The 24,669-nt window shown below is 38.5% G+C and overlaps 1 protein-coding gene across 1 annotated transcript; it reads right to left on the bottom strand.

The window, feature by feature from the left end:
• Window positions 1–7,405: 7,405 nt before the first annotated feature.
• Window positions 7,406–24,341, bottom strand: npffr2a (neuropeptide FF receptor 2a). The gene is made up of 4 exons (XM_067520882.1): window positions 24,131–24,341; window positions 17,974–18,308; window positions 11,275–11,374; window positions 7,406–8,618 (listed from the first exon to the last, which is right to left on the bottom strand). Exons 2-4 carry the CDS (start codon window positions 18,299–18,301, stop codon window positions 7,766–7,768), a joined length of 1,281 nt encoding a protein of 426 aa, XP_067376983.1. The 5' UTR covers window positions 18,302–18,308; window positions 24,131–24,341; the 3' UTR covers window positions 7,406–7,765.
• Between the last annotated feature and the right edge of the window lie 328 nt (window positions 24,342–24,669).

The following is a 24,669-nucleotide window of genomic DNA, read 5'->3' as shown; positions in this document are numbered from 1 at the left end:
CATAATGTAAAAAAAACCACCCTTTGAAACCGGATAAGGGTCCACTATTTTCTGTGGCAGCTTTCGTTGTGAGAATGCTGTGAGGAAATGTAGGGGTAGACGCAGAAAGTGTCTTGTTGCTGAGCAATGATGAAGCTGGTCTGGTCCACTTCCCATTTGACAGCGACTGGAAAATGTAATTCAGTAAAGTGATCCCCTCTGTTTCGGTGCATGGTCATTATGGAGTATTCATTCTTTCTCATTCAGTAAGACATATCTCAACTTTAGCACAATGCACAGTGTCTTAGTGAAAGTTGCTTCTCAGCTGTGGTGCAGCTGAAGACTAAATATATATATGACTTTTTAAAACAAGGTAAACATCATACATGACTCGTGACTTTCAAACAAATGATGAAATGAATTTTCAGCCTCTTCACTAATTTATCTGCAGTGTCTTTGAGTATCTGATGGCTCCTGGATGGATGGATGGAGTCTTTTTGATTTTATTTAAGCTAACAATCCCAGCCTGTGTTGTTTTTGTCTTTCCTCTGCACTGCAGCTATTTTATCTTCCCGTTCCTGATCGTGTTTGTGATGATGCTGGTCTTAAGCCATTATTCCATTTTTTTAATTTTTTTTTTTCTCTTCTGCATTTCTAGTATTTGCTAAACTCATTGCAAATGAATGTTCTGGTAATGCAGATTATTTAATGTTTTGTTGAACATAGGTATTGTTAATGTTAAATACATTTGAATGTATTAATTAATGTATTATTAATCTCTGACAAGGTGAAACCTGGACCCTGAGGCTGCACCAGTTGGGAACACAGACAATAATATAGCACTAGATTCAAATGCTCATCACAAGTAAAAAAATACTGTGTTTCTCATTAAAGTTAAATTATTATATTAGGTATTTGTTCAAAATACTACTCTTAGTTAAAAAAGGAAAAAATAAGCTTGGTAAGATTTGTGACCTAATACTGTAATATTTTAAATCGACTTCTCCTTAAGGACACATTCATGATTTGTGAATTGGTTTGTTTCAGAGAAAGAAATTTAGTCTTTTCTTTTTAATAGGTTCAGACGATTATCTTTATTTATGACCATTTGGACATTTTGCTGTTCACAAGAACACAGATGCGCCCTCACACTGTTTGGGCACATTGAAATATCGCTCGATACAAAGGCAAGACCGAAAAGAGCAGGACAATTTTAAAGAGCAGAAGTACAAGCACACCTTCCCTCCATGGGTTCAGTGCTCTCTACAGTGTATAACAAAATAAATAAATGTTTACTTTAAGGAAAATACACTCGGTGACCAGGGAAATGGAACCTCTGCTTTTAAGTGGACCATTAGTTTCTTTTTGCTTACTTACTATGCGAGGGAATTATTTTAAAAGGGGGGCAATCAGGGTAAAGACTTCAAGCTATGGGAGACATTGGGATTTCAACTTGCATGAATAGGTCACTGGTGATGCCATAGAGGTTTCTCCAGGTAAATAGGATTTCTAAATAATATTGCTGTCGAACTATGGAGAAAAAACAAAATGTATTGATGTAATGAAACTGCAAGCATTGAAAAACATATTTGACATCCAGCCACAAGATCAACTTGTCAAGTAGCTGAATATCGCTTGTGTAAAGAGAAATGAGAAAAGTGATTGCACCCTGACTGCATCAAGGGACATGTACATAACCTCATCCTGATAGAGGTTATACGATGTGTTACATATCCAAAACCTACAATTTTAACATCAGGATGCTACAGGAAACTTGATTGCTCCTGTCAGGGCCAAAGTGGTTCAAAATTATACTAGACGGACTCTTTTCCTGGTCACAGAGTGTCTATAGTTAGTCTTTTCAGATGGGTAGATCATGGAAAAGGCAGAATATAACTCCAACAACTGGACAATTGTTTCAAAAATTGCTCATTAACCCAAAACAATTTTCTCCAAATAAACAAATTGGACAAACATTTTTTCCAGTAGATTTTCTTTTCTGTTCTGGAAGTTGTGCTTTGATAGTAACTATCCCCTGTGACATAGTAAACAATTTCAGACACAGCCATAATTTTACCCTTGTTCACTATGACACAGTTTCATCTTGTCTTATTGACCAAACAACCAAGGAGTAGTTAAGAATAACCCTGTTTGTAATTGTTATGCCAATGTGGATTCCACGCACAGATGCTCCCATCAGTTCTCATGATTCTCATCACATCAAATGCAGAAAACTGCTGGTTCCAGACCATGTGTTCCAGGAAATCTACACAAATTCACATAAAATCTTAAGAGTATTCTTATTTAGTAAATGGGTAAATTGTTTGGCTGCTCTACATTTTGTTGGAAAGTCACAGTTTATCTCAAAAGCCCCTTCGTTCATCCTAAATTAGTAAGTACATTGTTATTTGATTACTTTGTAACATGAATGTTGTACTGTATTTTTGTTGTTCAAATCATGTTTATTAAAAAAAAAAACAGTTGTGCAGTGGTTTTGCATCTGATGAGGCCTAAATGCACGATGATACTCAAATTAAATTGTTTATTATGACATCACTAAAAACAAGCCCCATCAATATGGCCCCCAGTGCCATATCTTTGAGAGGTGTTGCTATGTTGTTGGTGGTATGGTGTTGGTTATGTCCTATTGTGAATAAAATATGGGTTGGTGAGATTTGCAAATCATTGTATTCTGCTTTTATTTACATTTTCACATCATCCCAACTTTGGAATTGAGGTTGTAATTGCAAAGTGTGCAAAGTTTGATAATTTCAGCGTTAATCAGAAAAACGTTTATTTAACTAAATATTAAATATTAAGTGAGGCAACTATAATATTGTAGCCTACATACATAAGTATTTCTCTAGGCCAACGTTGTATTACAGTGTATCAGAAATGTTGGGGGAAATTGTATTTTATTGAGTCAGTTTCCCAGAGGCACAGCAGTTTTCATTTCAAATCTCCTGGTAATTAAACTTTCCATTCTCTTTACTTGTATGGAAATGCATCATATCATGTGCAAAAACAAGTCATGCCACGAGCAGTGGCATTAATAAGCCTTTGTTAGTCATAGCCTTGAATATAAAAGTTGGAGTTATATTTTTTTGCAGTCACAGGTAAATGGTAATGTGATGAATAGCCCTTCACAATTAAAAAGGACACTATTTACTTCCATACTTCCTATAAAATCCCCCCCTCTTCCTGTAAAAACTCTTAGCATTTGCGTCACAAGAAAGAAATCTTTAAAATTTAGTTTGTACATTATTTAAGAACGTGTAGGTGCAGACTCAAAAACAGGACATGCTACTACACAAGATATACACATGCAGACTGTACAAATGCACCAGGAGTTTGCAGTAATTCATCCCTACTCGTTCGAAAAACAGCTGACACAGAAATAGAAATATTCTTCTTTTTTTTCTTTTTTCTACAGGCACCAAACATGTACAGCATGTACAAATTCATTACATTCACTGCTGGAGTGTCACACGCTTAACCTCATGTTGGTGCCAAATGTCACTAACAATACTGCAAATGCCATTAGGAGCCTTGTATTGTTAGAAATGTAAGAGCCCAGATTTCTTTGGCATGAAAAAAATCAATGCAAATGACTGCTCACCCATCAAAAACGGAACTTTTGTTCCAAAACAAACTAAAAATGGCATCAAACATTATCCAAAGTGCTTAACAACTCACACCAGTGGCAGTGGCTGTGATACCAGGTGCTCACATGACCCACTGGGAGCAACCTCGACACAGAGGGCCCAGGAATCAAACCACCGACCCTGTGGTCCGTGGACGATTTATCACGTTTTTTGTTTTACTGTGTGGTCAGAAATTTGAAGCTAAATAAATTTCTCAAAAAAAGTAATCATAAAAGCTATGGTTTTGGAATTGGTACTTAGCACATATATACAACATTTTAGAAACAAAACCCATCTATAACCGAGGCGAAAAGGGCAAAAACTCCACATGACCTTGTGATGTTTGACTCTTTTTTCCCACAGTAAATTTGGTTAATAATTTAGGCTGTATTTTTGCCTGGTGATCTGACTTCAAAATCTATGCTCTGCATTGTCGCTGAATCTCCTAAATGCCTTTTTCAAGGAAGCAGCAGAGGACCAGCACGTTGTGCTTCTGCTTGCAAGATGCAGCAGAAGTGCAAGTTTTAACAGATGAAAACATAATGCTTTAATTAAATGTTAAGGCTGAGCACAAGGTCCAATTTTAAAGCAGAATATGACACTTGGACAGGAAATATCCAAGCCAGCAACCAGCCTAAGTGTAAAGTACAGAGAATTGTCCAGTCAGTACTTGCTTTTGCTTGGGAATTAAGCCAAACAAGAAATCACACAAATGTTGGCCTAAACACATTGATTTCCTTAATCTTAAGCCAGCTGTTTACAATAAATTTGAAATTTGATTTAATCTGATTATTATTTTGGAGATCCGCAAAAAAGATTACGTACGCTGAGATTAAGGCGTGCAGTGGTTTGACCGAGTTTTCCCTCGGGACTAATTTGGTCTTTGTCGAACAATTCAGAATTAATTTGAGTTATTTATTAATTAAGCTGACAATATTTTAGGGACAGCTTTTTTTTTTAATTATAGCTTTAGTTTGAAGAGAATGAATGACTGTATGAATTATGTATAGATGGATATTCCGGAGAATTTATCCCCGAGATGAGGTCATGTGGAGCAGAGATTAGAAACTAGGGAAGGCAGAGGGCTATTAATAACATTCGTGTGTGTACTCCCGAGCGAAAAGCATAAGAAGCAAACGGAAGATCTGTGAAGCTGCTCTTTTTTTCCCAGCCTTCTAGAATAATATCTGTCACTGAGTGTAATATCTTAGGCTACCCACCAGTCAAGAGACGAGGCTGCTTGGATAGTGTCACAACATGTTCTCCACCAAATAAAAATGATGCTCTTGGCGTACAACATTTAGATATTCAGTGACCTGTATGACTTGGACATGTCAAAATCTTTTACTGCTGGTTGAGTAGTAAATTATTTTTTTTAAATCTTGTTTTTTTTTTATTTACAGAAAGAGGAATAGTTTCAGACTTGGCCTTAAATTAACTGCATTCCAGTAAAAAGGAGGAACCATTTTTGGTCACTTTGGTAACCAGTCTAAAATAGCCATTTGTAAACTATGATCATATCAGGCTCTGATTTATGATTTGAAACGTTACAAATAACTTAAAGTGCTCTTTCTTCAACAATTAATTTGTTGTTTACTTCAGGCTATTACCATTATGTAGATGGTTTTCAACCGATGTTATTTTTGCACTTTCATAAGTGCTGCTCTCTTTGTGTGATCATGCAAAGTAACTGTTTACAAAAAAAGGCTGCTTGGAAGCAACAGTGGAACTGAATTTATAATCTACTGACTTTTTGTATAGGCAGAACAGCTAAGAACCCTCAAAATGGCCGCCAGAGAGCCTATAATGTTGTTAAATGTATATGGTTTTGAAACCTTAACTTTAAAATGATTTCCGGATCGTTATTGTCAATGTTTGCTGTACAAATTTTTTTATATCATCCCTATTTAATTGTTTATCAGATGCCACCTATTGTAGAGATTTAACACATGTAAAACACCTCACTTTAAGTTCATTACATCAGTAAGACTTTTCCAGGTCATCGGTTCACACAGACAGACTGACTTACATTAACATTCCTATTCTAAACTTTTGACTTAGTAACATTACTCACAGTAAACATTACATATTTTGGGGCCATATGAGACCCTCTGTTTTTCCCATTTACAATATGCACAAGACTTTTCATACAGAGATTAAAAAAAGAGTAGAACATTTGATCTGAGATTCACATTCATAACAGGCTCATGAGATTTGTGTGCAAATATGATTTAAATCTAGCATCATTTCACCTGTGCATGTTTACAGAGCAGATCTCAAAATAAAATTCACTTTTATGTAAATGGGTCACTCATGGTAGTTTTCTTCACAAAAATAGTGTGTTTGCACTGAACAGCTATTTTATTGTCTGTATTCAGGTTTTAATCACAAGTTTGTTCTGAACAGAGTTTAGAGAATCTGGCCTGGTGTATTTGTATGAACAACTTTCACAAAGAACAAAATGAATGAAAATTAATTAAAATGTTCTTGCATGAAGCCCGTTTTCCCATTTGTTGGTAGTAATATCTACTAAATTTGTTTATCTTATCTACAAACTTTATCCATCAAATCGGTCTTTTGTTGTAATTGTTGCTTGTTTTCCCTGCTTTGGAACAACTGAACTCATCAGAGCTTTGTCACCACCAGTATTCATTGTAATGGAACAGATTTAGATGGTGTTATTGCAAAAACAGTCACGGGTATTTTTCTGTTGTGGCACACTACCCTTTTTCATTTAATGTTTATTTAAAAGCAAAAACTATTCAGCAAGATGATTTTGTCATAGCAAGCTGAATCATGTGGGCTGAATTTTGAAAAGCTACCAACAAAAACCCTGAAAGGCTGCGAGTGGCCGTCAGGATGCTTTTAATTATACCAGTAAATCATTCATAATTAATCAGTAAAAACATTATTGGCTGAGAAGTCATGTTGTAGTCAGTGAATGGTAAGGAGTCATTTTTGCCAAAATGGCCAGGTGGGCACATGTTACTGTCGATGTAATGTCTGGCCAAACTACTAGATTTAAGCAGGTTTCTTTTAGTTTTAACAAAAAAAATTGGAAAGAAATCACTTATATTCATACTAAAAAATTTTTAGTAAAAGTTAATACTCAATTTCAACAACACCATAAATGTTTGGTGTATATACATCCATGTTAGGTTTACTCTAACTTTTTAAATGAATTTGATCACATTTTTTTTTTTAATTGGCCTTTGACATAATTGTACTCGTATTAGCACCCAACTAGTGTTTTGGTCTTAGTTTTACACCCACAATTCAGTCTTTGTATTTCTATTCTGCTATGCAGTACAATATATATGCGATCTCACACCTGATACTTACTTTTCCTTCTGTTGCTTTGCTGTTTTTGATTAGCTATGAGTCCATTGACTTTTACAGCACTTTTACTAATTTAGCCTTGTACAGCACTTTAAAAATCTGTTCCATGGATTAACTGACATGTCCTTGTGCTGCAGGTCAGAGGTTTTCCTTTTCAAGGTACTTTTTATTCTGAGTTGCACTGAAGACATGCTGGGTAATACTATCTAATATATCTAAAAGGTCATTAAATTAGGAAACCTGTGATGTCTGTGATCTGCTCTGCAAACATCACAATAAATAATTGTTTTATGAATCTTTATACATTTATATACACAGCTTTCATTAGGTCATTTACTGGAACAGTACAACATCCTGCCATCAGTTCAGTTAGTTATGCATTGGATTGGACAACAATACTTTGTTTTCCTTTTGTTAACTACAGACCCAACAGGACAAGGTGCTTTTTAAACCTAATGTATGTGTGACATCATGTGCCTTTTTTAAAAGGTGGCAAGCAAAGATTAATAACTAAAATTAGTTTTTCTTTTTAGATTGGTCCTTTCGATGGCACTATAAGACAGATATTTATGTCAGTGGCAAATGTTGAGGTGTAGCTTGCTGAAATTGTTTTATAGTGATGCATATTATGATTACGATTATGGCTGACAAGCGTTTTATTTTTTGTTGTTTTTTATTTCCTATTTTTTTGGTAATATTGAAATTTAGCTGAATACATATAGGCCCCGAAGAGAATGCAACTAGTGTCAATTTTCTTAAAACATTAACACCTTTGCTTGTCACCTTGAAGAATGTCTGTCTTCTCAAATAGACACGGCTGTCACACCCCCACTACTGCAAGATGCCTTTTCCAGATCCTCCATGACCAAATCCTGTTCAGTGACATGATTGAGTCTCCTGGTGGTGTTCTTATCCAGGCTGTTAAGAGAAATGGGCTCCAGGGAGCTTTGTGCATTATTAGCTGGGAGCACAGAGTTTCCCTGCAGCCTGTGCGAGTAGGTTTTCCTCCGATGTCCGTCCACTGTGCACAAGCTGAACTGAAACACAGCTTGAAATCCTCTGCGAAAATTTTCATTGAAGAACCCATATATGATGGGGTTGACACTGCTGTTAAAGAAAGCTAGCCAGTGGGCAAAGGGATAAATGTAAATGTTGATGATCCTGTACTGCTGCTCAGTCAGGCTGGCATAGTCACTCAGCATCATGAGAGTCCACAGAGGCAGCCAGGAAATGATGAAAAGCAAAGCAACGATTAGGAGCATTTTAATCACCCTTTGCTTTTTCTTTGACACAGTGTGGCGGTTGTCGTGACCGGGCTTTCCTCCTGTGGGAACAGCTGTTTTGAAAAGCGTGATACCGATCCGGGCGTACATGATCACTATGAGTGAAAGAGGGGCAAGGTAGATATTGGCAAACAGGACAGTTGTATAGATCTTTCTCATCCCCTGGTTTGGCCAGTTTTCTCTGCACCAATAAAAAGGGCTTGTTTTGTTGTCATAGCCCAGCAACACCCGAATGCTCTGCTTCTTAGTCACTTGTAGCATCACCCCAGAGGGACACATGATGGATATGGCCAGAACCCAGATAATGACTATTATCAAGGTGGCTGTGGATATGGTCAACTTTTGCTTGAATGGGTAGACAATGCATCGAAATCTGCAAAGAAAATTCAAAAGACAGGATAAGGGGAGGTGGTTGTAAACCTGAATTACCAGCGGTATTTATCGACAGTTGTACTTCAATGATATTTAAATTATTGTAACTCAGAAGGAGACAAATCTATGCTGTAATCTGATAAGCTCGGTTGTGGGAGGGTGCACAAGCAAAAAGTAAGATGTACGGGACAATGTTTAAAGAACCAACAAAATGAAAAACTGAATTTGGCTGCTTCTCTTAGTCTGTGGTAAACTAATGAGCGATTTGGTCCAGAATTTTCAAAACAATGAGGGCAGAATTATCCCGGCTTGCCTTATTACTTTAAACGTGATGCATTGTTTTGTTTTAATGAGTTACAATAATTCAGTGACGATGCCACTTTCCACAAAGGTTCATAGAAGGCCGCAGCAAAAATATGCTGTTTTTGTTCAGTGGTAATTAGTAGCTGCTGGAACACTTGACAGTCCAAAAATCAAAAAAATTAACATTAAATGGTCGATAAATTAGCACAGATGTCGACTCTCTCTCTCTCTCTCTCGCTCTGGGGGAGGGAGAGGTGATATCTGAACATATAATGTGCCATATTTTAGAAGTGAATTCCTGTAGTCTGTGACAGTCCCCTCAGCAGCAGTGTGTGAGGCTGGCAGCCATGTTCAAGTGAAGTGTCTGGGTGACCTCTCTTCTCTGATAACTGACACGCTGTTGTTGGAGTGACTAACGGGCTTTGTGGCTTTGCCTTTAAAATGAGACCCAATGTAAGTGCATCTAAAGATGGAGCAGCCTAAAACTGTTGCATGAATCATGCTTGAGTCTGGTCAGATGGGGGACATGTCCCTTACAGACTCTCTGCTGAATGTCAACCCAGTGCAAAATGTAATGAACTCAGACCCGCCCGGTTACCGCCGCCCTCAAGTGAATTAGGTTGGAGTGTGGTTTTGATCCGCCGGGTGGATCAGTGATGATCTGAACTTGGCCAAACCTCTTGGTGGCGCACTGGACTTGCCGAATTTGGGCTTAAATGGGGCGGTTACTTTGAAATGTTGCACACTTTTGAAAAAGAGATTTTTAATCTCAATGATGTTTTTCCTCCTTAAATAAAGATCATAACTGCCTAACATTATGTGACCCCTCCCTGACAGTAATAATAAACACATAGTGGAGTATCACCATTCTGGCCGTTTCAAGTAGAAGCTGAGAAGTTATAACCTAGTTAGTATATGCTAAGATTTTAAAAGGGAGTTTGCCTATGTAATATTCAGTATTTTCTATAGCTTTCTTATACACTGCTCCTTCATCTAGCTTATATGTACATTAATAATAAGGCCAGCAGGAAACACAAGCTCTTTATTAGCCACATCCATTCTAATCTAATTCTAATAATGTGGCTGATTAATATAAGGTGACACTGACTTTTTAAATGTCCAAGCCTGTCAAAAACCATCTGTCCACTTCAGAAGCCTCCAGTCATTTTGAAAGAATGACAGAGTAACGTCACTGCACATGTACTGTCTGAGGACTGGGTGATGATAAAACACCAGCTGTCATGTTTGCAGCGTGAAGAGCTGTCTGTCTACTCATTGTCCTCTATAACAACCGTTACTTCCACTTAATGCGTGTCAATCCTGGGCTTTAATGTTGGCAGCAAATCTCCACTGTAAGAATCTGCAGCTTCCTCCAATTTTTTTTTGTGATTAAGAAAAACTAACAACCGACTGTTTGCTTGTCAACGAAAAGTGACGAGGCAACTCAGTAGGATCGTTCGAAAGAAAATAATTACCATCCAGACATGTTAACGTTGCAGAACCCTAGTCCCATTTCTCTTATCCAGCTATAATAAAAACTCTTTTATAAATACAAAATATGTAAAACGCCAGTGGACAGCAGTTGGTGTTACTGAATATAACTTCAAAAGCAGGAAGCTCAGGAGCCAGACTATTAAATGCTATGTCATCAAACATTACAGCTAAATTAAAAGGTTATGCTTGTAATAGTAGTAGTCCAAGGACAATGAAGAAGGAAATGCACCATGTGAGTTTTTGAGCCTCACAACTAATATAATAGTACATGAAAAATTGCTGTACGACGATGTTAATGGGATGAAACTAAACTGAATCCACTGACACACTCTAAGTGTCCACTGATCTGACACCAAATTCACGCAAAAGTATTAAGCACAGTGCAGAATTGTACATATGAAAGCAATTCAGAGATACATTATTATGAAGCTGAGACAATTTTAAAGTTTTAAACTTCAAGCCATAAAGTGTATGAGTAGCTACTCAGCTCAGCTGAACCATAGGGGATCCAGCTGTGCGGTTCTGACATCACCTTGTCAGGTGGCAAATGTAGATTGCTTAGGCGGAGTTTTGCTTTACCTGTCAATCACAACGTCTCTGCATGATGATTTCACCATCAAACTGGAGTTGGTGTATATTTTTATTAAGCTTTTCTGTGTTTTTAACAATCTGATTGTAATGACTTTTTTCCATGTTTTAGTAAAATTATGATTTTATGCTTGTAACATCAGGCCAACAGTTTTACTATATTAATGTAAAAAAAAAAAAAAAAAAAAAATCTACTCAAATGAGCCAGTGATGGCACTGAATAAATAAATCATTCATGATTTAAGTAAAAGTAATAGATACACACAATTTACCTGTCAACTGCAATAGCCACCAAAGTGAAGACCGATGCTGACACAGAGATCCCTTGCACCATCCCGCTCATTTTGCAGACCAGGCTTCCGAAAGGCCATCCTGTCGACAACAAGGAAACATTTTAACTTCTTTACCACCGGGAGAACAGATCCAGATAGTTCAGAATGAACCTTACCTTCCAAAACAATACTGTAATCACTGCTGGTGGTGCCTAGTAGTAGAGGGGCACACGGTGTTGGCGCCTTACTGTGGCTCAATCAAAGTAACGATCCTGCAGACTATACTTAATAAGGGTTCGACTGAGTTTGTAGCAGTGGTTACTTATTGTATGAGTGAGAGAGAAGCTAAACCAGAGACAATTTTACACCTGGATGTAAAATTGTAGTACTATTCATTTGTGAAAAGGGTTGTTCTTTGTCTAATACCATCAGGTTTACTTCTTCCTGAGCTTTAAACCTAATTCTTGTAACAGTAAGCATGCAATACAAAGTAAAAAGTATTTGTGCTTATTATTTGTGAGGAAATATGCGCAATTTTTGTCATTAGAGAACTTTGCATTTGCTACAGGTCTTGTGCTTGCTTGAAGCCTGCAGTATTACCTTGGTTGCTTGTACTGTCCAGACTTTACACCTCCCCCATCTGCATTTTCTTTAAATTCAGATTAACCGTGCTCATTGCTGAGTTTTGAAGCCTCATAGAGGTGGACGCGTCAACGGTCCTGATGGTTGTTCTTTCAGTTGGGAGGATTCATGCACTAAAAAGTAACAATGAACTGGAGTCACTTTAACTTCTTCTAGCTTTCTCTTTTTAAGGAACACAGACCTTTGTTCCTGTTGTCTGTTTTATATTAAAATGCAAAACCTTTTCAAATATTTTGTTATATTGCAGGAGAGCAAGCCATCCATGGCTTTATGAGGCTCTGAATGATGCATGTCAGGTACCACAGCCCAAAGAGATGGTCCAATATCTGTTAAATATCTGCTTTTGCACTCATGTATTGATTCTTGGTTTATGTAAAGCAGACAACTTGTGGTTGCGTAGAGTGTCTACAACAAAATATTAAGTTGTTGTTGTTTCTATCCACAAAAATGCTAAAGCTTTCAAATACCAAAGTCGCAACTATATTAATAAAACTCATTATTATTCCGTTTTGCAGCAAGACATCCAGTGCCAATATCTACAATATCTTTATTAAAAAGCAAATACATTTTGAGCAGTTGAAGTTGAAAAGATGAGAAAAAACTTTTGAGTGACATTATTGCCTTCATCTCCTACTTGTTATGCTTATTTAATGCTGCTCACAAACTGCAAGAGGCCAGTAAACCTTGATGTGACTGACAGAATGTTCGAATGGTGCATTAGATGAAAGCTTTCTGTGAGGGACAATGTGGGATTGCTAGTTGTCTTGTCTTGACACTCGGATGCCTAATATGCATCGTCTTGAATGTTCCATCTCTATATTGCTATGTGCTGCTATATAGTACTGTTCTTTTTGACCAACAAACTGTTTTGATTGTTTTTCAGGCCACACAGTCAGTTAAAGCATAAACCATTGTCTCTAGGATTTTGCATTGTTGAAGCTGCAACGATTAATGCAAATTTAACCAATCCGTGTGAATTCTGTGCAACCTTGCAATTTATGTCTTACCACAGAAATTGGGGTGACTCACACTCTGTACTGTCCCTTATTGACTCACATGTATGGTGCTGATATCAGAGCTGCTGTGTTGGTTAAAGAAAAAGCTATTTACCAAGCCAAATAGAGCCACATACAACTGGCAGAGAGGAAAAATTCAATAATGTATATTATATTGTATATTACTATACAGAAGACTGCTGGAACTTCTAAGAGAGGTGGGATGTCTGCAAAAATTACTGCTAAAGACTGAAAAGAAAGGTTCTGATGTTCTGCACCAAAGCAGAGTAAACTGTTTTGTATTGCATACAACACTGTGGTAGAACCCAAATGATAGTTGCTGATCTATTGAACTTTTTTCTCTACCCGACTGTTTGCAATCTCCTGGTGTTAGGAAATGTGAATTATATACAAATGAAATAAAAATTAGGGATGTCCTGATGCAGATACCTGTATTGGGCGTTGGATCTGATCGAATACGTTTACCCATATGCAGTTTGGCGGAGGCTGAGAAATGCCAAATGCAAGCTCTGCTGTGCAAAAGTCTTCAAATCTAGTTGCTTGGAGGGATTAATATACCACAAACACACACACACATTACTGATGAACCTCTCTAGAGAATCTCCAAAAACTACTATGTATTTGGCATCACTGCTTTGTTAATTTGATTCCATGCCTGGTCAAATTTCATCGGCGTTGGAGCTTCCCACTCCCAGCCACTGACTTTATTACAGGATGAAGCCGTCATCAGACTTCCTGTTAGGGATGCTTGCAGACTGATGATGATCTAAGACATTTTATCTGATTGACAGAGGTTTGTGTTACAGCAGATTGAGTTTAGTCGCTTATAGAGTTTAGTTTTCATCTCCTTGACACCAGCCAATCTTTAATTTGCCCTTTTGCAAACTCCAGCCTGTTTTGCTTGAACCTTTTCTTCTTCGCATCGCTCTCTTCTACTCCTACTCTGCTCTAATTTGAAAAGCACTGTGCTGACCATTAGGCCTCCAGTAGAATTTCTATTAACAGCATATTTCCTTTTTTGCGATGGTGGTGGTGGTTGTCTGGTTGATGTGTTTTTTTTTTGTTTGTCCTTTTTTGTCTCCCCTCTGAGGAAAGTATGACAGTTCCTTATTTGCATGTTCCAAGGAAAGAATCATCCCATTTAATCTTGAGGTTTCCTCCTAGAAAGAAGGGTGGTAATTTGAATAATCTAATGTTTACAGTTAAAAACCCTGAAGTTCCTTTTGAGCTCACAACTGAATTGGTTATCAAATGTTTTTTGTTAACTTAATATAGCTTCTTTTCAATCTTTCTTCATCTTCTTTCTTTTGAAAAGGCGCTCAGTTGTGAGGGCTGCTTTTATCCACGATTCAAACTTTCTCCTCCGTTGGGGATAAAATCGTAGGCACACCATCTTAAAGATTCCAGCATGTCATGGATTCTGCTTAATTTAACTATTTTGTGACGTATTTTCTGTGTGCAGTCAACCCATGGGTTTCTTATTTTCCTCCAAATGGGTTGCGAGACCATTATCTGGTACTTTGGCCTGTCGTCCAGATTCTAGTTCTTTCTATCTGGATTCATACTACTGGTGGAACCAGTATATTAATGGTGATGATACAGACATTCCCCCTTTTTCTTTACTTAACTTTCCTTAAATTGATCATCTTTCACTTCAGTTGGCAAATTGGGAACCACACTGCACCTTTAAATGACTTAATGAGCATTTTCCTGAATTAAATACACTGCATTGCTGATGGAATCCCACCAGTAGGGCAGACACATCGCACACAAAAGCCACGACACTTTCAGTGGCTACATCATACCTGATTCAAAATGCTTGCTGATTAATCCACATTACCACTTCAGCTTCTTCCCTTTTTTACTGTTTCAGCTGAAATACAAAGTATTTTTAAATTACTTTTAAAATGCATTGTTTTCTGTCAGGAATTTTTAGAAGGGTTATTGTGAATTTATCTACTCAGAATTTCTGTAACGGGGCAAGTTTTAATATTCTCACCAACTTACGAGCAGGCACGTGGTATTAATGGTGAAGCTAATAAACTGACAACCATTAGTGAAAATTTATTATTTCGAGTACAGCTCAGGATTGCTATTGTTATCAAAAGTGAAAACAACCCGAAAAACTCTTGCCTTTGATATATTTTTCTAAAGTGAAATGATATTTATCAACATAAGTATTAAAAAAAATAAAAAATCCCCTGAGCTGAGGCAAGAGTTGATAGATATGGTTAGCATCCAGGAGCTTTCAGCCTGCAGATATCTTCCTCTAGAGGTAGCAAAGACACTGGGGTAAACGCAGTGCAACAGAGCCCAGAGGCTCCACAGGCAGGCCAATGGAAGAAGCAGATAAGATTGGTCTTAAGGACGCAACTTTGTCATCAAAATATTGTAGAAATTGCCCGCAAGTTTCAGCAGTGGCCTCAGCTAGTGGAGAAGGATCGGGATTTACAATAGTCCATCCAAAGTATAGAGAAATCTTGGTTTGCTCTGGTTATTACAAAGTATGTTTGCTAGATAAGTACAATGATTTTTGCATTTTTACCAGCAGCTTGGTAACTAGAAAGACAATCCCTTAGGTAGAGCGACACCTGCAGCCCAATCCTCAACTTCTCAAAGCACGTGTGTTATCATTTAACAAAGATATTTCACCTTATAGGGTGCAACATTGTCCAGGATACGGCAGCTAAAGTTGTTAAAGATCTCATTCAGCTTTCATGTCCTGGCAATTCATTTTGGACTTTATAAACTCGGCTGAAAATTCTCCTACAGTGGAAGCGGTGATGATACATTTGCAGCAGATTGAAGTGGGGGGTGTATGAGGTGCAGCACGTCCGGTAATATCAAATAACACAGGGAAATGATCCGAGATACCAGCATGACACAGGAACACACTAACAGATGAGAATACCACTAGTGATCACAAAGTCCAGAGTATGTCCATCTAAATGGGTCGGCTCGTGCACAAGCTGTGAGAGGTTATGTGAGTCCAACAGATCTTTAAAATCTTTAGCCAAATCTTTGTCTGGGCAGCAGACGTGAACGGTTAAAAAGCCCGCGTTATATTTTGGAGGACGATAACTCGGTGCACACAGTACAGGGAGATGCAGCTTGAAATAAAGAGAGACAGTGGAGAAACTGAATGATACAGTAGGTATCACATATGCAACTTCACTTGATCAGGATTTCACCTCTAATTCCCCCCCAACAGAACACGTGTTAACGGCGTCAAAGAATTACTGGTAACAACTTGTTTTAATGTGGTATGATGTTAGCCCTGACAGACCTAGTTATCTAAAAGGTAAGCTTTACCATTCTTCTTATTAAAGAAAGAGATCCTAAGACATTGTTATTGGTTCTGGAAACATGGTTAACATTTGGCAGTATTTTTATCATTTTGGCACAGAAGATATCTTGGCAAGTACAGACCATATTGCTACTAACTGCTAATTATTATTATTTTTTAAAGCCATACTTTCCTTTCCTGGCACTATCAACTTCAAATCTGTCAAACAGACAAAAAGATTTTCTTTTTTATTGCCTTCCAGAATGACTTGTGAGCATCCTTTTGAGAGGGTAGTTACAGTTTTTGCAGGATATTTGAGTGTTTGAATAACCACCAATGTTACTTAATAATTGTGTTTCATCTTTGTGGGAGGCCCCCACACATCTTGGTAGTCCATAAAAATGCAAGTCTAAACTGAAAAACAAAGGAATCGTCACAATTAATGTAAAAATATATGGGATAGGGATTATGGGTCAAGGTTAATAAACACTTGCAGTTAATCTGCCCAACTGCATTTCCAGGTCTGTTGTACTCTAAGAATTCTTTTGGAAACACCTACACACTTTTGTATTTCTGCTATCTTTTGTTGGTTGTGTTCAGTCAAATGGCTGTAAATTGATCACAAAACACACACAAAAAAAGCACAATTCATTTTAAGCATATTAGACAAAATAATGGTCAAATTAAAATTGCATGTTAAACTTTACTTTCAGCACTAACTGCCTGCCAAATCTGTAGCATTCAAATGATCCGTTTCTCCAGAGATTTAAGTGTGGATGCTCTTAAATTGATCTTGCTTCCCCACCTAGGTGTTAAAACTTATTAGAGTAAGTTGTCCAGTAAATCTGATGAGTTAATCTTCCTCCATAGTCAGTGACCTGTCATTTCCAGTGTAATTTAGAACTACAAGTGGCCAAACAAAACCAGATTCATCACAGATGAAAAACAGATGCATCACTGCTCTGCACACAGACACTGTGTGTAGGTGACTCGTCACCTGGCCTCATGGGCAGAGTAGTCAAGAAAAACTAAAGTTGGCAAATCGTAAGAAAAGGTGGTAGTGGGCCAAGATGAACCAACAGTGGACTTTAGTTGACTGGAGCAATGTCTTGAGGACTAATGTGTCAAAGTTTGAGGTGTTGGACGCTTTGACAATGGGAGAGTGGGTGATCTCCATTGTGTGCAAGGCATCGTTAATCAGCACGGCTACCAGTCCATAGTGAAGAAGCATTCAACTGGCTTCTGGGCAACAACAAATTCAAAATAACTTCACTTTGCACCCAGCCAAAGACACCAGGCACTTTTCCCACTTGTCTTAGGATTATTTGGAGAAGAAAATATCTGTTGGAATGAAATTAGTGTGGGAGAACTAGTGTTGGAGAAGCTCGACCGAAGACTAAGCATCATGGCAGACCTTTAGGAAAAAGGTCTAAAAGGAAATCACACCTTTTAATATCTGCAAAAACTGACCACTAATCAGCCAGTTATTGCTGCAAAGGGAAGTTTTTTAAGAAAGTAAAGTGCAAATCTAATTTAACTATTATTCTGTGCTCAAATATGCTTAAAATGAGTTGTTTTTCTATTTGATTAAATAGAAGCAATATAAAATAGAAATACTAAAGTGTGTAGGTGTTTAAAAACTTGTTCTTGGCGTTGTATTGTATCTTTGAATGGCTCTGATCTAAACATTCTTACCTTTGACACAAAATATCAAATCAAAAAAACAAATGAGAGTCAAATGACTTAATTGCTCACCTGTAATTATGTTGTCAAGAAGTGTTGTGGGCATACAGAAAATCCCAACCAACAGGTCACTCACAGCAAGATTTAGAATGAACAAGTTGGTGACAGTCCGCATATTTTTGCTCCTCAGGACTATGAAGCACACCACTCCATTCCCGACCATGCACACGAGGAAGATCAGCAGGTAGGACACGATGAAGATGGCTGCTGTTGATGGTTGATGCAGGTAAAATCCAACATAAGTGACGTTGTTCCTTGGTATGTCGGACTCCACTGTGGAGTTGTAGAAAGTCCAGTTGTCATAGATTTGAGTCAAGTTGTTCTCCAGCCCTATATTCATTTTAAACCTGGAAAGTGAAAGATGAGCACGTGGGGATTTAGCTTAGGTTTACTACAGCGTCTTTGAATGGGAAAGTGTTGAAAGGGCATGAAAGTTTGGAGGAATTTAAGAATTTCATGGACATATCTGTTTACCTTCTAAATTCTTGCGCAGCTAGTTGGGGACATTTTTAGTACGTTGTGGTTTATAGAACATTTTCGACTTAAAATCTGCTGCAACTAAAAATGGGAACTTCAGAACAATCCAACCCAGCTCAGGTAGTGCAAATAGGAACCTGCAGACACCAGGTGGAATCTGTATATTATTTATTGCTTAAGAGATTGATTCATAAACAAGTGACCAACGATCGAGACCAACCTTGAGTTGTTGAAGAAGAGAACCTGCTATGCCGTAAGTAGCTGTGAGCACCTACTGTACCAAACCAAACAAACATGTGGCAGCGGCTGCTGCTCCTAGTGTTAACATTAAGTATGTTTGCACACATTTATTAATCAAAAGTTGACCTAGTCTCTAGGTAATAAAACAAATCAAAGCACAGGGTTATGAATAATTACTAACAAGTCAATGTGAAATTGAGAGAATTTGTATCTAGCTGCTCCCAATAAATTAGCCACTAAGATTAACAGCTGAGCTGCAAATCTGAACCTGGACTTTTGGGGTCCAATCAGTAAGAGCAGAAAGCAGGTCAAAGCATGGGCATCTCTGCCTTTAATCCCAGACAGGTGTCTTTCCACATTAATTTACAGAAACAATACTTAAAACAGATCGACTCACCGACCTTCATTCCTCTGCTTTCCAGAGAAGACCTCCACCTCTCTAGCTTTTCCTCTACCTGCTTCCTGACATGTCATCTGCAAGCATCATAGTTCCAATCCACCTCTCCCTCCTCAGTGTCCAGCCTAGCATACAAGTCCTCATATGCTTTGTTTGGCCTTTGCCACCTCTACCTTCACCTTACGCTGCATCTCCCTGTCTGTCTTCAGTATTCTGTGTCCCACTTCTTCATGGTCACTGATCTCTTTCATATTACAACATCTACACAAGACGTAATCCACCTGAGCGCTTCTACGTCCACTCTCAACGTTACCCTATGTTCCTGCCTCTTCTGGAAGAAAGTGATCACTACAGCCATTTCCATCCTCTTTGCAAAGTCTACCACCATCTGTCCTTCTGCATTCCTGTCCTGAAGACAAAACCTGCCCATCACATTCTCATCACCTCTGTTCCTTTCACCTACATGTCCATTGAAATCTGCAGCAATCACCGCTCTCTCACCTCTGGAGATGCTCTGCATCATTTCATGTTACTCACTCCAGAATTTCTCCTTCTCTTCTAACTCGCATCCTACCTGTAGGGCAGAACCACTAACAACACTGAACATCACGCCTTCAGTTTCCAGCTTCAGACTCATCACCCTGTCTGATACTCTCTTCACCTCTAGAACATTCCTCACAAACTCCTCTTTCAGGATAACCCCTACTCCATTTCTCTTCCTATCTGACGCTTATAGCCTTGCTACCTTTCCACCTGGTCTCCCGGACACACAGTATATCCACCTTCCTTGTCTGAGTCGTGTCAACAGACTCTCTAGCCTTCCCTGTCAGAGTCCCTACTGTCAGTCCTACACTCTTGGCTTTCCTCTTCTCTCTCTGCAGACACGCCTTCCTTATCTCCTCCTTTGACGAAATGCAGCCCAATTTCGATCGGCAACCTGTAGGTCAACATTACCGCTGGCGGTGGTTGTTAACCCGGGCCGCGACCGATCCGGTAACAAAGTCAGATTGGGTGTGGAAGTCAGGATTCACATGTTTAATTTGTCTTGTGTTTTACGTCGGCTCCCCGTCCTGACACAACCCTCTGCATTTATCCAGACTTGGGACTGGCACAAGAAGACACTGGCTTGTGTCCCCTTGTGGTTGCATTATCAGTACAACCGAAACAATGATAATAAAATACCCTCAGAAGTTTTAAATACTAGAAGTAAAATCTGTAAATTACATCTATTTCTTACATCTAAAATACATTTATATTTAAAATATGTAGAATTCATCATAACGAATGAAGCCGAGTTCATTATTGCCTATATGGACCTAGATATTCCTGTTAGATGTTTGCATCATACTCCTCCACCAACTTTAGTCTTAGAAACAGTTTTACATTTCTGCCAAATGCATTTATACTCAAAGCAGGTGGGTGTCATTTATGCAATTCATCACATTTGTGTCAGCTCTGGTGGAAGCATTTGGAGAATACAGCTTATGTTGAACACAATTAATGGCAGGACTACTACAAGCTATGTAAATTTTCCAACAGTTCATCTTCTGCATCATTAGTTTGAACAAGAATTAAATCTGTATCAATCATTGACATCTCTGTTTGTGAATGTTGTAGTTATTTTATGGAAACAAACACATGTGGATCTGTTGCAGCTTTTACAATGTTTTGTTTTCCTAGAATATAAAAATAAGGACTCTTCTCTACAACTCAATTCAGTAATGTGACCATGATTTAACGTTAGGTCTTTACCAGCAATCAGAAAATGTTATTTACTGTTTACTTTTTGCTATTTTCGTTTTCATAGGATTGTATTCACATCCACAGAAGGAAAATAACTTGATGTTGGTTACAAGTGGACTATAAAATGGGCCCAGAAATGCTAATTCATCCTTATCTCTGACGGCTAAATGCACAAGTGTTTTAATTTGAATTGTGTGACAGCATCCACTTGTATAATTACAGAGATTAACATCAGATAAGCAGCTGTATTTTGAATTGTGATTTTGATGTCTCATTATAATCGTTGCATAGTTGGTAGCTGATTATTGTGGCAGTGCTTCAGGACAATGGCAACCTTTAAATGGAAGGAAACTAATTTATTACCTGTGACACTGGCCTCCTGGGCTATTTTCTGCTCACAGTGCTCTGTGTAGTTCCTGTAAACAGCATGTGCTGCCCGACTCCCCTGCACCTCCACAGGAAACTGAGACACCCAGAGAAATTGGACAATACCTACTGTTTATAAGTAGACACCATAATGGCCAAAAAATGCAAATACTATCTCTGCCCCTGAAAGCTGTTATGAAGGATTTGGTGAATGTTTGTGGATTATGTCTAACAAACAGCTGTGAAAGAGTCTGTCACTGAAATTAGAGTGGTGTCTCATTTTCACTGTGCATAATCATGATTGGATAATACTCATGTGGCTTTGCTTAAGGACAGTTGCAACATTTATACAGAAGAGTACTTATTGACCCTCTGGGCTTTGCTGCTGTTTGCGCTTTAAAACATTTCCATCCGGTCACTTGTTCTTAGCTGCTTTACTCCCCTCTTTCATGCTTGTACAAATGTCCCCAAATATTTTCTGGAATTTGGGTCTATGTCACGGTGATATATCTTACACTTGGTAAAATCTCTCTGTAGGGCTCACTGCTGCTTTCTCTGTGTCAGTGAGCTGAATAGAATGTGAATGGGCAAACAAGTGGCTAATTGGAGATACAGTTACAGAAAAGTCGATCTGTAATCACGGCCTGCAAGAAATCAGGTGTATGGGTAATGATTTACTTCTGCCGTGCTGCAATTGGTTAAGGTAGAGCTCATGATGGCTAAAAAGACGCACCTTTCTAGAGATTTCAGTCATTGTTCCCTGAAAGAAAAGACCGACTTGCTGTATCCTGTGGAAACAAATTTTTTATGTTTTTCTGTTACTTTCTCGCAGTCTGTGGGGTCAGATGGACAAAATAAATCTAATAGAAAATCTTTCATCACGAAAGGGGTGATCTACACCTACAATGACCTTAACAAAAGACTCGACTTTCTTATGCATATAAGACGTCAAGTAGATGAATGAGTTTTGCAGACACAGGTAAATTTGACTAAACAAATGATGCTACTCATGCATCACTCATCTCAGACAGTGAATGGAAGAACAGTGCTAACCTGATTTCACTGTACCCCAGGGATGTGGTGGGTCCACAGTGCTCCTCTGGATCAGTGTGATGAGTGAGAAATGGGATATATGTTTCACATATTTTTCTGATGGAGCTTTACAATTTCTCTCACACTGGTTAAAACAATTGGTGCAGAAACCCAGTGTTGTTTATGTACAGTATGTTCTAGGATACTGATGGAAAAAGCTCAAATATGCAGTTGTCAATGTTTTTAACCGATTGTTGATTGGTGATTTTGGTGTTTATTTGGTGCTGTTAAGGCAATGCACTGATACCACATTCCTTTTACTCGCATGTCTCTGTCCCTAAAATATGTATATTAATGCAAACATACAATATACAGGTTGGTGTTGGAGGCTTTTTCCTTTTTAAGAGAAAATTTGAGTATATGCAAAAATTCTGCCATGTCAATTCCTGCCATGATGAAACTTTGGAACACAGCACAAATATCACCACACCAGCAGCTCGTTTGCTCTATTAGCTATGGTGCCTCATAATTGTACAGACTAAATGTATCATTCATGTTTGGCATAAGTGTGAAAGTGGGATGAAGGAGATTACATCATGATGATGATGATGATGATAATAAGCAGCTTTATTGATTGGTCTTGATAAGTTTCCTTCTGACTGATATAATTTCGGATTACAGGTCTATATAGTACCAAGCTGTTCAGTTCCCCATATGTGTCACGTAAAAGACATTTTTATGTTTTTGGAAATTATTATACTATAGGTAAGAGAGTTCAGATTGACCTTTTGCAAAACAAACTCGCTTGGGATCATAGGATCATAATTCACACCTTCCTCACTACATCACTTTCACCTGTCCTTAACCAAGCAGCACTGCAGACCAGAAAGGCTTCCCTTCGGTTTCATTTGGACTAAATGCTACAATCGAAACAACGGTAGAAAACACCACCACCAGTAAAGCGTCTCAATATTTTAGCACAGTACGGGAGTCATAGTAATAACAGTCTCCGGGACACAGGGATAACACTGTGCAGATGTTACTAAGGTAGTGGCTGTAGTACTTCTCAGGGTGATCAGTTTATCAGTTTATCCCTAATTGTACCCAAAAGTAGCCTGTGATGCAGAAATGTTGTAATTTGCATTCTTTGGGTATTTGCAAATGCATATTTAAATAACTACAAAAGGGCAATTTGCGCTTATTTATAGATGTAGTTGGTAATATTTCAGTGCGTGACATCTTAAGTCTCACTCGACACTGACGCCCATGTTCCGCATTATTAATGCACGCCAGGAGTAATTTTAATCATTAAAAAATTCATAAAGGGTACTTCCAGCTCCTCACTGCCCGCGACTCCTCTCACCCACTTTATCCCCCTGCCTACGAAGACCAAGACCAGCTATTACAATGAGCTCTGCTCTGATACTAGAACACATGCATATTAGTTTGGACAAAACCACCACAGAAACCACGAACAAGTCGCTGCGCTGCGGAAAAAACTATTGCCTCGTTCTAAAAATTGGCTTTTTCATCGACCCTACTGAGAACTTCCGACACCAATCTGTGCAAGTTTGAACTAAATGCAGATTCGAGGAAACTGCTGTGCAAAAGCAGGTACAGTATATTCTGACCGCTGCTGTGCAAACAGATGCCTGTTTTCAGTTGGAGATGGTGGCTCCAAAAATGACGGGAAGACGAGTGCGCACCAGAACGCGTGGTCACCGACCTGAAACGCGGCGCCTTAATCACCTATTAGAAACGTTTTGGGGACTTTTAAATTAACAAAGTGCAAGTCAAACTTTCAGACCTGACACAATATTAATGTAAAAAAAAAAAAATCTCCAGCATCTATCTGCTACCACATCTATGGCACCGGGTATTAAGCGCTGATAAAACTCCAATAACGTGTCTTACCGTGGTTTATTTTAAGTTAAGTCCTCTGAAGAAACGAAAAGAGCAAATGTTCACTTCCCTCTGAATAAAACGTGTAAACTTAGCACAGATGATCATGAGGGGGGGGAGCAGCCAAGCTTAGTCTCCCACTGTGTCCGTATCAGCGCGTTTCCATGTGCGTCGCCAACAAGCGCTTGGTGTTGAAGGCGATGCGCTCAGCTGGTCAGAGCGCAAGTGAGGGAGATACTGCCGGATCCGTCCTACTTGATACGGTGACGTCGACAGTAAAAAAAAAAAAAAAAAGGGGGGGGGGGCGGGGGGGGGATACGAGATGAACACGCTAATGCTTCAGATACCTCAGCCTTCTTCCCCACCCTCCTGATCTATTGCAGCTACAGTCTTTGAAATGTCAAGAGGCAGCCATTGAAATAAAGTCGGATGTGATGGTTACTGTATGATTGTATCCAGTTACTGAAGACACAGAAACGCACGTTTGTGCAAACGCGCGCATTATAGACTTAATAATAAAGACTCCATAATGCCAGAAACGTGCAAACAAA

The sequence above is a fragment of the Channa argus genome, chromosome 11 (genome assembly GCF_033026475.1).
Source record: "Channa argus isolate prfri chromosome 11, Channa argus male v1.0, whole genome shotgun sequence".
Lineage (NCBI taxonomy): Eukaryota > Metazoa > Chordata > Actinopteri > Anabantiformes > Channidae > Channa > Channa argus.
The sequence above is the reverse complement of the archived record's forward strand: the minus strand, read 5'-3'. Positions and strand labels throughout refer to the sequence as shown.